Below are 12,700 nucleotides of genomic sequence, written 5' to 3' on the forward strand. Positions count from 1 at the left end.
TTCTCTCATGAACCCCCCCCAATCACCTAATAATACATTATACATATATGTTAATAATAAACATTCACTAATGTTTTACATTTACAAATTCATTTTTTATATATACGTAGCAAATACAGTGACGTTCCCGGAGACTTGCGCATACGTAGTAGACTCTGGCACACAGCCAAGTCCTACTGCGCTGCGGAAGCAGAGGGTACTGCGCTGCTGGAGATATGGGGGCTCGCTCGGAACCTGCACAGGGGCCCGCTCTCCTTTTGAACCACCCCCGTTTGGAAACACATATTATCTATTTTAGCAATAACATTGGGCAAACTGTAGGCCACGGGCTTTAGATGGCATTAGCTGGCCGGACCAAGCTTCACAATCCGGAGCTGGGTTAATTTCACAATACTGAAGCTCCAAAAGAAACCTATGGGTCCTGAATCACATCAGGGCTGAGCAGTGTCTTGAAGTCCGTTTTCATCTTTCTCCCCAGTTCTATGCCAGAAGCTCCAGTCTCATTCGATAACGTTTAGGATAATGGGAGACTCCAAACAACGGGGTGCTGTCTGGAGGTGACTTGGGGTCCGGCCAACAGAGCTTAAAATGTGTCAACACATTAGTGAAGAAGAGAAAGATCTCCATGCGGGCGAGATTCTCCCCGAGGCAGCTCCGTGGTCCTGAGGGAAAAGAGAGGACTGGTCAGAGGGCAGCCAAGGTGCTGCAATATGTAACGTGGACACAAGTGAATGATATTAAAGTCATCTTTCATAAAACATTTGTGTTCCCATGGAATGCTAGGCAATAATTCACAGTGATGACTGTGCAGATGGCGGTGGGGGCACAGACCCACCACTGGGATGGGGGTTTGGGGAGCACTGCTGCCACTCATTGGGCGTTCGGGAAGGACACTGTGATCACACTTTCTTCCTACAACCATAAGACTATTCCTTACAGGCATTACTCAGACTTTGAGGGTCATTCCGAGTTGATCGTTCGCTAGCAACTTGTTGCATCGCTGCGATCAGATAGTCACCACCTATGGAGGAGTGTATTTTCGCTTTGCAAGTGTGCAACCACTGTTGCAGCTGACGGCACAAAAACGTTTGTTGCAGTTTCTGAGTAGCTCTGGACTTACTCAGTCGCTGCGATCACTTCAGTCTTTTTGGTCTCGGAACTGACGTCAGACACCCGCCCTGCAAACGCTTGGACACGACTGTGTTTTTGCAAACACTCACAGAAAATGGTCAGTTGACACCCACAAGCGCCCTCTTCCTGTCAATCACCTTGCGATCGGCTGTGCAAATGGATTCTTCGTTAAATCCATTGCCCAGCACCGATCCTCCTTGTACCCGTACGAAGTGCATGCGCATTACGGTGCATACGCATGCGCAGTTTTGCCGAGATTTAACCTGATTGCAGCGCTGCAAAAAGTTACTAGCGAGCGATCAACGCGGAATGACCTCCTTTATTTCCTGGCAAAGACAGTTTGCATACTGGACGAAAACCCATATTTGATGCTGCATTTAGCTTTATCAGAGGGGCTGCAAACAGGATTGCCCTGTTTTAGGATGGCCAGGGCAGGCATCTCTATAGTCAGCTATAAAACTCATGTATAATTCTGCAGGGCAAATAAGGTTTTGTGACGTTACATTTGATATTCCTTAGAGAGGGAATAAGTTACCGGCCAATCAAGATCATGACAGTATAGCATCTCCTGAAAGGAAGAGCTGCAGAAGGCAGGGGGAAGGGGCGTAATAGCCTGTAAAAAGCACAAAGTGCAAGTTCTTCCATTATTTTTAAAGCGTCAGTCATTAACAAGGCAAAACCAACCTGGATGGGTGCAGGCTGCCACTTCTGCACTTTATCTCTCTCCAAGGCTTGATACATCTCCCCCACTCCCCCAAAGTATCTAATGACTGGTTTAGTGCATAGGATGATGGCAACACTACTGGCTGATAAGGAATCAGTATGGGATCTCAACAGTCGGGATCCCGGCAGTCATAATCCCGACCGCCACACTAATTTATTCCTTCTCGGGTCTGTATTCGGGACCCTGGTTGGGATTTCGACCACCGGGATTCCCATGGATGTCGGGATTCCAGCGTCAGTCACTGCTTCCCGGGTGATCAGTAGCGGATCTTGCCACGGGCAAGCAGGACTTTTGCCCGAGGCGCCGGCGCCATCCGGAGGGCACTGCACCAGGGTAAGATCCGCTGCTGCTGTGCCCCCCGCTGCCACTGGCTGCTGTGAAGGGAAACTAGAGTTTCCCTTCGTGGAGAGGTCCTTTACTGTGCGATGCGCGATGACGTCATCGCGCACCGCACAGCAAAGGTCCTCTACACGAAGAGAACTAGACGCTATGCTATAGGTATGGCTGCGGTGGTGTACGGGCAGCTGGGGGAGCAGGTCTCCTAGCATAAGCAGGCTCCAGGAGACTTGCCCTCCTTTCTGGAGGTCCGGGAGTGCCACCCGATTATCGGGAGCCTCCCGGCCGTTCCGAGAGGGTAGGCAAGTATGAACTGAGCAAAACCATGTTGAACTGCAGGTGGGGCAGATGTAACATGTAACAAGATTTAGGTGGGGTGTGTTCAAACTGAAATCTAAATGGCAGTGTTAAATAAAGCAGTCTGACATTTGTGGGCCGCACATGTTACATCTGCCCCACCTGCAGTGCAACATGGCTTTGCCCAGTTGCTTGCTTTTTTGCTTTACTTACAAACATGAATCAAGCCCATTGTGGAGGATAAAGCAGCAAAATTCATAAATTGGGGTGGGGGTGGGGGTGGGGGGGGGGTTGTGCGTGAAGAAGAGGGAATGGTCAAGTGACACCCAGACAGCAGATTTGAGAGGCAGGAGAGATGATAGTATTAGCAACAGTAACAGACCGGTGACGAGAAAGGGCCCTGCTGGGGGTACTGGGGGCAGTAAGCTCAGCATTAGACCTGTCCTTCCATACTAAGCTGTAAAACTAACATTAGAACTGTTTTGCCTGCATGAACGGCCTTTATTTTCGAAAGCTAACAATGGTGGTCATTCCGAGTTGTTAGCTCGTTACATTTTTTCGCATCGCAGCGATTTTCCGCTTAGTGCGCATGCGCAATGTTCGCACTGCGACTGCGCCAAGTAAATTTGCTATGCAGTTAGGAATTTTACTCACGGCATTACGAGGCTTTTTCTTCGTTCAGGCGATCGTAATGTGATTGACAGTAAGTGGGTGTTTCTGGGCGGAAACTGGCCGTTTTATGGGTGTGTGCGAAAAAACGCTACCGTTTCTGGGAAAAACTCGGGAGTGGCTGGAGAAACGGAGGAGTGTCTGGGCGAACGCTGGGTGTGTTTGTGACGTCAAACCAGGAACGACAAGCACTGAACGATCGCACTGGCAGAGTAAGTCTCGAGCTACTCAGAAACTGCACAGAGATGTCTTTTCGCAATATTGCGAATCTTTCGTTCGCAATTTTAAGAAGATAAGATTCACTCCCAGTAGGCGGCGGCTTAGCGTGTGCAAAGCTGCTAAAAGCAGCTTGCGAGCGAACAACTCGGAATGAGGGCCCATATACATGAACTATAAGTGTTTTGTCCCATCATAACATCAGAATCAATCAACTGGATTTTATCTGCCAATAATCTGAATAATGTGCATGAGTTTATTGGCTGATCCAGAATTGGCCGTATACATCCGTGGCCAACCTCCCATTGTGATGAGATCGTTCAATTCATTGCTAGAACAACCAGATCCATGCAATCTGGCCATTCACAGGCACAACTAAACCACTCACAGGTCCAATCCTCCAATGAGAGATAGAAATCAGCATGTGGAGATAAGGTTAGCTATTGATGTTGTTAATCAATATTGTTTTAAGTGAATAGTAATAATAATTATTATTATTAATAGAATAACAGAAATGATTGTTCAAGCATTATGCACCCACCAAACTTCCCGCCAACCACTCCCGTTGCCCTGTGTTACCTGCAGAGAAGGGCAGGAAGGAGTCAACTTTCTCCAGCTCTCCCTCCTTGTTCAGGAAATTCTCTGGATTAAACTCATGCGGGTATTTCCATTGGCTCTCATCATAGTGCAGTGAGGACAGGTCTGTTATAATCAGCGTTCCCTTCATGGAATTTAAAAGACAATTTGATGGAATTTGTCATGTTATTTGTTAATAATGTTAAATATTCATACAGTATGTGTATATTGAAATGAGGTAAACATTAGTATGATGCAAAGCTGATAATTGTGTCATATTCCGTACACCGCGATGGAGAGGGAGGCAGGGGCAGATAACCTGATTGGAAGTAAAAAAAAACTATAGAAAAAAAAAGCTGTGGCAACAATAGGTAATTAGGTGCCCCTGATTGGATAGCTAGTAAAATACCCACAGGCCACCACAACCAATGATGGCAAGCAGCTGAAGCCTAAGGATATATTAAGATCAATATAAAGCTTACGGTAATATGACTACCAGTGGCCTAGTGCCGCAACATTCCATACCAAAACACCCAGCGAGGAGGCAGACTGAGCAGTGCCAAACCAAAAAGAAATAGTGGCAAAACTCCCGGGGTAGAAACCAACGACAGTGACACAATGGGTGCCATCTAAATGCCAACTATAAACTCACTACTGGTAAGCCCAGCCTTCAAAAGCCTGCACAATCAGATTGCCCATGCAACTACATCAAAATAAAACCCCAAGGAACGACATACTACCAATCTAGAGCTGCCGCCAACATATTTGTGCTATGGGAACCAAGCACACCACATATAGCTGATGCAGCAGGACCCCTGGAGCAGTGACCAGACAATTACTGTTAGACAAGTGGGAGTGTTATAATATCCTGACAGTCCACTGTTGGCTACCAAACCGGGCCAAGATAATGGCAATATATACACCAGGATATATAAATTCAGGCAAAGCCATATAAACTGTTTATGGTGGAAGACGGCCAAGTGACCACTGCAACATAGAGAGATAAATCAATAGATACAGTATGTGGCAAGACAGTCATATGAATAGCAAAACCCCACAATGCTATAGCAAATACGGGACAGCTGATAAGGTGTGGGGCATGGAAGTGTAGAGCGATGTATGGAGGTATACGATAATGCTCAGCCGCAATAATGCCTAGCTCCTCATTGTGGAAACTGTGCTTGTCTCCAGACCTAACACCATGAGAAAGAACCAACAGCAAACCGTCTACCCATACAGTATTCCCTGCTGATGGTGATAGAGCACTATCCAAGAAGGTGCAGATGATACAATATTAATACAACAAAGTAAGAAATTAAAGCTAGTCCAGAGCAGACCTCGCATTCAGAAGCAGCGTCAATTGACCCCACTGCCACCATTTTTTGCAGAACCCAATTCAAGCTTCTCAAACTCACAAAGCCCTCACCCATTCCTCTCCCACCTATATCTCTAACCTTATCTCCCTTTACACTCCCACCCACCCTCTTCGCTCCGATAATTCATGCTGAATCTCTTGCACACTAATTACTTCCTCCCACCTCCAGGATTTTGCACGTGCTTCTCCCTGTCTCTGGAATTCTCTAGATCTCTCCATCTGACTCTCCACCTCTCTACAAAACTTAAAACGGGCTCTCAAGACCCACTTCTTTATCAAACCCAACCATATCTATTCCTAACCCTCTGCCCCATGCTCACTGTCTACCCTATGTGTTTCTCCCCTGTCTGTCTTCCCCTTTAGAATATAAGATCTCACGAGTGGGGTCCTCTTCCCTCATATTCTTTTATTTCTCTTAGTTAGACTATCATCAGTGCTGCAAGTATGGTGGTACTGCGTGCCGGTAAGAAGTTGCCAGCCGGTACGCAGTACCGCCGGGCCGACCGCCATGCTTGCAGCCCACTGCTGTTTCAGGAAAGGAGAGGAGAGTGCAGCGCGGTCCCTCTGCTGCTCAGTCAGACTTGGGTCTCGGGCGGTGGCGTGTATCTTCTCAGCTGAGGCATTAGTTCGCTAGCCAATCAGAGCTCGTGGACGGGCAGCCACAGCTCGAATGGGCTAACAAACCAGGCCTCATTTGACTGAGCATGCCACTGAGGGATCGCGCTGCACTCTCCTCTCCCCTCCTGACACAGTAGCAGCGGGTGAGCAGCAGGGGGAGGGAGGTGGGGGAGGGGGGACGAGCGGTATATTGACCGATATCTGGCACTGGGGGACATATGTATAACTGGCAGTGGGGGGCATATGTATATCTGGCACTGTGGGGCATATATATATCTGGCACTGTGGGGCATATGTATATCTGACACTGTGGGGCATATGTATATCTGGCACTGGGGGCCTATGTGTATCTGGCACTGGGGGGCATATGTATATCTGGCACTATGGGGCATATGTATATCTGTCACTGGGGGCATATGTGTATCTGGCACTGTGGGGCATATGTATATCTGGCACTGTGGGGCATATGTATATCTGCCCTGGGGGCATATGTATATCTGGCACTAGGGGCATATGTATATCTGGCACTGCAGGGCATTTGTATATCTGGCACTGTGGGGCATATGTATATCAGGCACTAGGGGCATATGTATATCTGGCACTAGCGGCATATGTGTATCTGGCACTGTGGGCCATATGTATATCTGACACTAGGGGCATATGTGTATCTGGCACTGGGGGCATGTGTGTATCTGGCACTGTCGGGCATATGTATATCTGGCACTGGGGGCATGTGTGTATCTGGCACTGGGGGGCATATGTGTATCTGGCACAGTGGGGCATATGTATATCTGACACTGTGGGGCATATGTGTATCTGGCACGGTGAGGCATATGTATATCTGGCACTGGGAGCATATGTGTATCTGGCACTGGGGGCATATGTATATCTGGCACTGGGGGCATATGTGTTTCTGGCACTAGGGGCATATGTGTATCTGGCACTAGGGGCATATGTGTATCTGGCACTGGGGGGCATATGTGTATCTGGCACTGGGGGCATATGTGTATCTGGCACTGTGGGGAATATGTGTATCTGGCACTGTGGGACATATGTGTATCTGGCACTGTGGGGCATATGTGTACCTGGCACTGGGGGGCATATGTGTATCTAGCACTGTGGGACATATGTGTATCTGGCACTGGGGGCATACGTATATCTGGCACTGTGGGGCATATGTGTCTCTGGCACTGGGGGCATATGTGTATCTGGCACTGTGGCGGCATATCTGGCACTGTAGGAGCATACCTAGCACTGTGGGGGCATATCTGGCCAGTAGGAGCATATCTGTATCTGGCACTGTGGGGGCATATCTGACACTGTGGGGGCATATGTGTATCTGGCACTACTGGGGTCATATGTGTATCTGGCCCCTCTTACAGTATGTGTATCACACCCCCATTTATATTGGCCACACCCATTTTTTGCACGCATACAGTACCACTAAGAACTTTTTTCTACAAGCAACACTGACTATCATCTACTCCCTAATCCTTACAATGGCCCCTAACCCTTGGTTTCTGCCACCCTGATCCTTATTTCAATGTCCTGTCCGCTGATGCAGCAATGTTTATATACTATGTACTGGTCCTACATTGCGGGATGTACTACAGGGAAAATGCAGCCAGAAACGTCCGTTTTCTGAATTTGGCTGTATTTCCCATATGTATTAAGCTCCGGAAAGCAATGTATTCTGGGGCTTGGATGGCGTCACCCTATAGAAGTCTATGGGCTTCTTTCCGCATTTTCTCCTGAGAGGTTCCCAATTGGATCCCTCCCAGCACCCCCTGTGGCCTCCCCCCCCCCCCCCTGTCCCGTCTGCGATGTGTTGCGGAGTGTACTGCATCATGGATGTGATGCTTAGTACATCCCTCCCACTGTCTCAGACTGTAAGTCGCTGTTTTCTTGTTTTGCTCATTTGCTTACCTTTATACTGTGCCAAGTAACCCCGTTTAACTGGCCATGAAGAATGCTGTAGACACAATTTCACTTTTTACCTTGTTCCAACATAAACCTGTAGCAAGTCACATACTAATGCACACAGCGCATACTATAACTCAGTGGTGACATAATTTCAATGTAATTAGTACATAATACAATAATTAAGATTTAGGTGGTCATTCTGAGTTGTTTGCTCGGTAAATTTCTTTGCATCACAGTGATTTTCCGCTTAGTGCGCATGCGCAATGTCCGCACTGCGACTGCGCCAAGTAAATTTGCTATGCAATTAGGTATTTTACTCACGGCATTACGAGGTTTTTTCTTCGTTCTGGTGATCGGAGTGTGATTGACAGGAAGTGGGTGTTTCTGGGCGGAAACTGGTCGTTTTATGGGCGTGTGGGAAAAAACGCTGCCGTTTCTGGGAAAAACGCGGGAGTGGCTGGAGAAACGGAGGAGTGGCTGGGCGAACGCTGGGTGTGTTTGTGACGTCAAACCAGGAACGACAAGCACTGAACTGATCGCAGATGCCGAGTAAGTCTCGAGCTACTCAGAAACTGCACAGAGAATCTTTCGTTCGCAATTTTAAGAAGCTAAGATTCACTCCCAGTAGGCGTCGGCTTAGCCTGTGCAAAGCTGCTAAAAGCAGCTTGAGAGCGAACAACTCGGAATGAGCGCCATAGTCTGATGAAGAAAGGTAATAGTACAGCTACATTGAGATCCCTGATGCCAACACTGCCTTCATATAATTGTAGCTCACCTTTGGGATGGTATAGCCGTACAGCTGTACTTCCCTTACGGGTGAGTGAGCGACACCCAGTGGCACAACAGAGGCAAAGCGTTGGACTTCCTGCAGCACAGCCTGTGTATACGGCATCCTCACTCTGTCCTCATAGTCTAGATGTTCTCTGTCCCCCCGAATCTTATTTATTTCCTCCCGGCACTTATCTGACAGAAGAGAAGATACATTGCAGATACGTTGCATTACTCCTACTAGAATGGAGCCATGCATAAACAAGAAAGCCAATGGATGAGGAAGAGCGTTCTGGAAGCTGCATGTACCTTGAATGTCCGGATACATCATCATGTACAGGAAGCTCCATTCCAGACTGGCCGCCATGGTCTCTGTCCCGGCAATAAATAAGTCGTCCACACATGTGAAGAGATTCTCATCGCTGAAGGTTGACTTGTTACTGTCCTGCTGCTCCTGAATACAGTATAAGAGGAGAGTTCACAAGTAGTCATTGCTGTGCCGGAGAAGGCTGCCCAACATTAAAGGGGGGGAATCAGTAGCAAATCCACATAAAGGGTTCAAAATGGCACTTGGGGAAAGCATGCTGCGATTCAACGAACGCAAGTGCAATATTATGTGCATGCAGAGAAGATACTGCCTGCTTTTGCATGTAGCTGAGGTAGAATGAGCCCTCCTCTCGACTCTATTATAATTTGCTGCCCCTACACCCCCCAATCATTATCAATCTTACCTTATCCAGCTCTTCTAGGTAGCAGTCTATGTAGTCTCTGGGCTCTCCGGATACCCTGCTTGTCTTGTGCTCCTCTAAAACTCTTCTGAGGAATCCATAAATAATTTTAACATTTCTAAAAATCTTCTGGTGCGGCAAAGGAAGATATTTGACAAATCCAAATGCAATGTACAGCTGCAGGGAGGAACCACAGACATATGTATGTATAGTAAAATCTATTATATGATCTACAGAGTGTATCTAGAAGCAGGGAGGCCCCGCCCCTTCCCTAATAGCTCTCACTGGCTGACAGACTTCCAGATACAGCCTCACTTTTGTCTTCTCCCCCCCCCCCCCCAGTACCCCCAGTACTGTCAGCACCTGCAGCCAGCACCCACCCCACCCACTTGGGTGGCTGGTTGTGGTTGTAGGTAGGGTGCTTTTGTGGTTTTGGCTTGGCTGCTGGTTGTGGTTGTATTGGTTAGTCAGCGTTAAAAACCCTCAGTTTTTTTCCCCCAATAAGTCATACAGTATTTTGAAGATTTCTGTTTCTGGATGCAGGTTGGAAACTTAACTACCTCACCTGTGCATGATTATAGAAATCCAAAAACCATGACCTGTCAGTGGTACTTAAGGACTGGAGTTGGGAACCATTGGTCTTGGTTATTGACGTGGACCTGGAGGGTTAAGGTTTTCATCTAGTGTGCTGTTTATTGTTGGTGTTTGTGTGGTTTATTTTTCCTTTTTCCAACTCTTTCTATCTGTCTTTCTTACTCTGCGTTTTCCCTTTTCCCTATCGCCAGTTTCTCTTTCCTTTTCTTCTCTTCATTTCTGCTTCTTTTCCTCACCATGCTCCCCCACCACACCGTACTTCCCACTGGCCATCTCCAGGAAACAGGGGGGCCTGTGGCAGTGAGTGTCCTGCAGGTATCTCATGATGTGGTTTCGGGAGCAAGTAGTGAGGCGTGGTTATTGTCTTCCCTTCCTCCCTAGTTAGGCTGTGTAGTGTAGGTGGCTGCCTGGGTGTTGTGGCAACTTATTGGTGCCTGCTCCTGACATTCCTGTTCTTCTTTCTGCCTTCTAAATGCAGTCCATGACCACATGTGCGTGGGTGGCTAGAAAGATTGTATTAGATTTAACGCATGTGTTTGGCTGGTTTTGTGGTTGGCTGCTCTGGAGTGAATCTTGCTGCTGCATCTAGGGGTAATGACCTGGTTAAGCACGTATTAGAGAACCTGATTTTGACAGCTAAGATGGATGTTCAGTGGTTTTCAGTCGAGCATTGGCCGGGGACTTAGGTTATCTGGTCGGAGACTGTCCCTTGTAGGGTATGGAGAGATTCTGCCCCTGGTCCCTCTGTTAATGAGTCTTGGAAGAAGGTCAATACAACTGGTGCAGGGCTTAAGAGGTGCAGCATCACAGACTGCAATACCGCTATGCTTCATTCTGTAGATGGGATGGGGTTTACTTGACTGATGAAGTTTTGGCCTGATTACTGAACAGCTGTCAAGGTTTCAGACGGTCATTTCAAGAGCTTTCGTCTGAGATGTAAGTGCTCTAGTAGTTTTTTTTTAGTGTTATGTCTGGTGGAGTTTCAAGGGGGAACGTTTTGGTGGTGGTAAGCACAGCAAATTGGGCCAGTGACTCATGAGCAAGGCAATTGTGATGTCGGGGGATTGGTGATAGTTGGGAGTAGCATCTGTTGGAGAGTAGGGTGGATACTACAAGAATGGGGGTTAATATATTTAATAAGTGGCTGGAGATCCCAGGTTGCTTCAGATTAAAGCGCCTGAGCGGCGAGTCCTGTGACTCCTCCCCCTCCCCCCTTTTTTTATAATCCCAGTACCAAATTACATGATCCTGGTAACACCGTTTGCTTGTGCTTGAATGCCTCTGGAAGGTTTGGGTTATTTAGACCACTGTCAGGACCACTGGGAGTAGGCTACAAACAAAGATGTTCAAAGTACAGTAGTCCATAGAGTCTTTTTATCTCATTAATATTAAGTCCTTCTATGATTTCAGGTGGTATCATTTGTGTCAGCACCTCCTCATAGGATGTATAAGCCATCCCTAAAGGTGGGTCACCTCTTCTCCATGCTGCTGCTCTCTACAACCTATTTTTAATGTCCGAAAACCATTTTGGTCAATTTCCCACAGTTCTCGGGATATCGCATAACAGTGTTAACTCTCTCGTAGACCCTTGCCAAAAAGGTGTAGGAAGTTTTCCCTGGACATGGAACTAAAAATTCTGTCATAGACAGTCACTTTGTCAGACACCAGGGCCCAATTCTCATAACTGAAACGGATATTGGGCCTAATTCAGAGTTGATCTCAGCAGCAAATTTGTTAGCAGTTTGGCAAAACCATGGGGGTAATTCAGACCTAATCGCTCGCTAGCGTTTTTTGCAGCGCGATGCGATCAGGTCAGAACTGCGCATGCGTATGCACCGCAATGCGCAGGCGCGTCGCACGGGTACAAAGCGGATCGTTGCTGTGCGATGGGTTTTACAAAGAATCCATTCGCACAGCCTAGTGCAAGGTGATTGACAGGTAGAAGGCGTTTGTGGGTGTCAACTGACCGTTTTCTGGGAGTGGTTGGAAAAACGCAGGCATGTCCAAGCGTTTGCAGGGTAGGTGTCTGACATCAATTCCGGCCCAGGACAGGCTGAAGTGATCGCAGCGGCAGAAGTTCTGGGCAACTCAGAAACTGCACAAAGTTTTTTATACCACTCGTCTGCACATGCGATCGCACACTTGCACAGCTAAAATACACTTTTAGTTACTTTTGTGCAGGCTGACTCCCTGCCTCCTCACCAACCTCCTCCACAACTACTGTGTTTGCGGTGCTGTATCCTCCTGACTGACACTATTCCCTCTCCTTCCAATCGCCATCCTCAAAGTTAACACAGAAAATAGACAAGACACAGACTCACCGCTCACACAAATAAGACAAAAAGGAGAAGAAAAACAGGAAAATACTAAACAAAAAACAGACAAAAAAGAAAAAAAAAACACAAAAAACCCCAATAAGATCAATCAGTAAATGACACAGGAAAAAAAATCCATAACCGCAAAAATACACACCAAAGCCAAAATCCTCACCAATTTATGTAGTTGGAATCCTGGTGCTCGGATCCCAAAGGTTGGCATACTGGCGCCGGAATCCTGGCAGCTGTCAGAATGCCAACAACCAAAATCCTGAACGTAACTTTGCCAGGGAGGGTTAGGGTTAGGCTGCAGGGGAGGGGGGAGGTTAAGGATTAGGTTTAGGTTGAGGGTTAGGATTAGGGTTCCCTTACCTCAGCGCAGCTTCGGATATCAAGCAGTACGGATGCCGGTGACGGTATTCTGACTGCC

At 47.4% G+C, this 12,700-nt stretch overlaps 1 protein-coding gene across 1 annotated transcript in view; it reads right to left on the reverse strand.

Moving 5' to 3' along the window:
* Positions 1–273: 273 nt before the first annotated feature.
* The window catches only part of LOC134969647 (cytochrome P450 2J6-like), a 51,709-nt gene continuing 39,282 nt past the window's right edge, over positions 274–12,700 (reverse strand). The window contains exons 5-9 of the mRNA XM_063945735.1: positions 9,365–9,538; positions 8,943–9,087; positions 8,641–8,828; positions 3,953–4,094; positions 274–662 (exon numbers count right to left, since the gene is read on the reverse strand). Coding sequence (XP_063801805.1) covers positions 481–662; positions 3,953–4,094; positions 8,641–8,828; positions 8,943–9,087; positions 9,365–9,538 — 831 coding nt within the window. The 3' untranslated portion in view covers positions 274–480. The remainder of the gene's footprint in view (positions 663–3,952; positions 4,095–8,640; positions 8,829–8,942; positions 9,088–9,364; positions 9,539–12,700) is intronic.

This window comes from Pseudophryne corroboree, chromosome 11, assembly GCF_028390025.1.
Source record: "Pseudophryne corroboree isolate aPseCor3 chromosome 11, aPseCor3.hap2, whole genome shotgun sequence".
NCBI lineage: Eukaryota > Metazoa > Chordata > Amphibia > Anura > Myobatrachidae > Pseudophryne > Pseudophryne corroboree.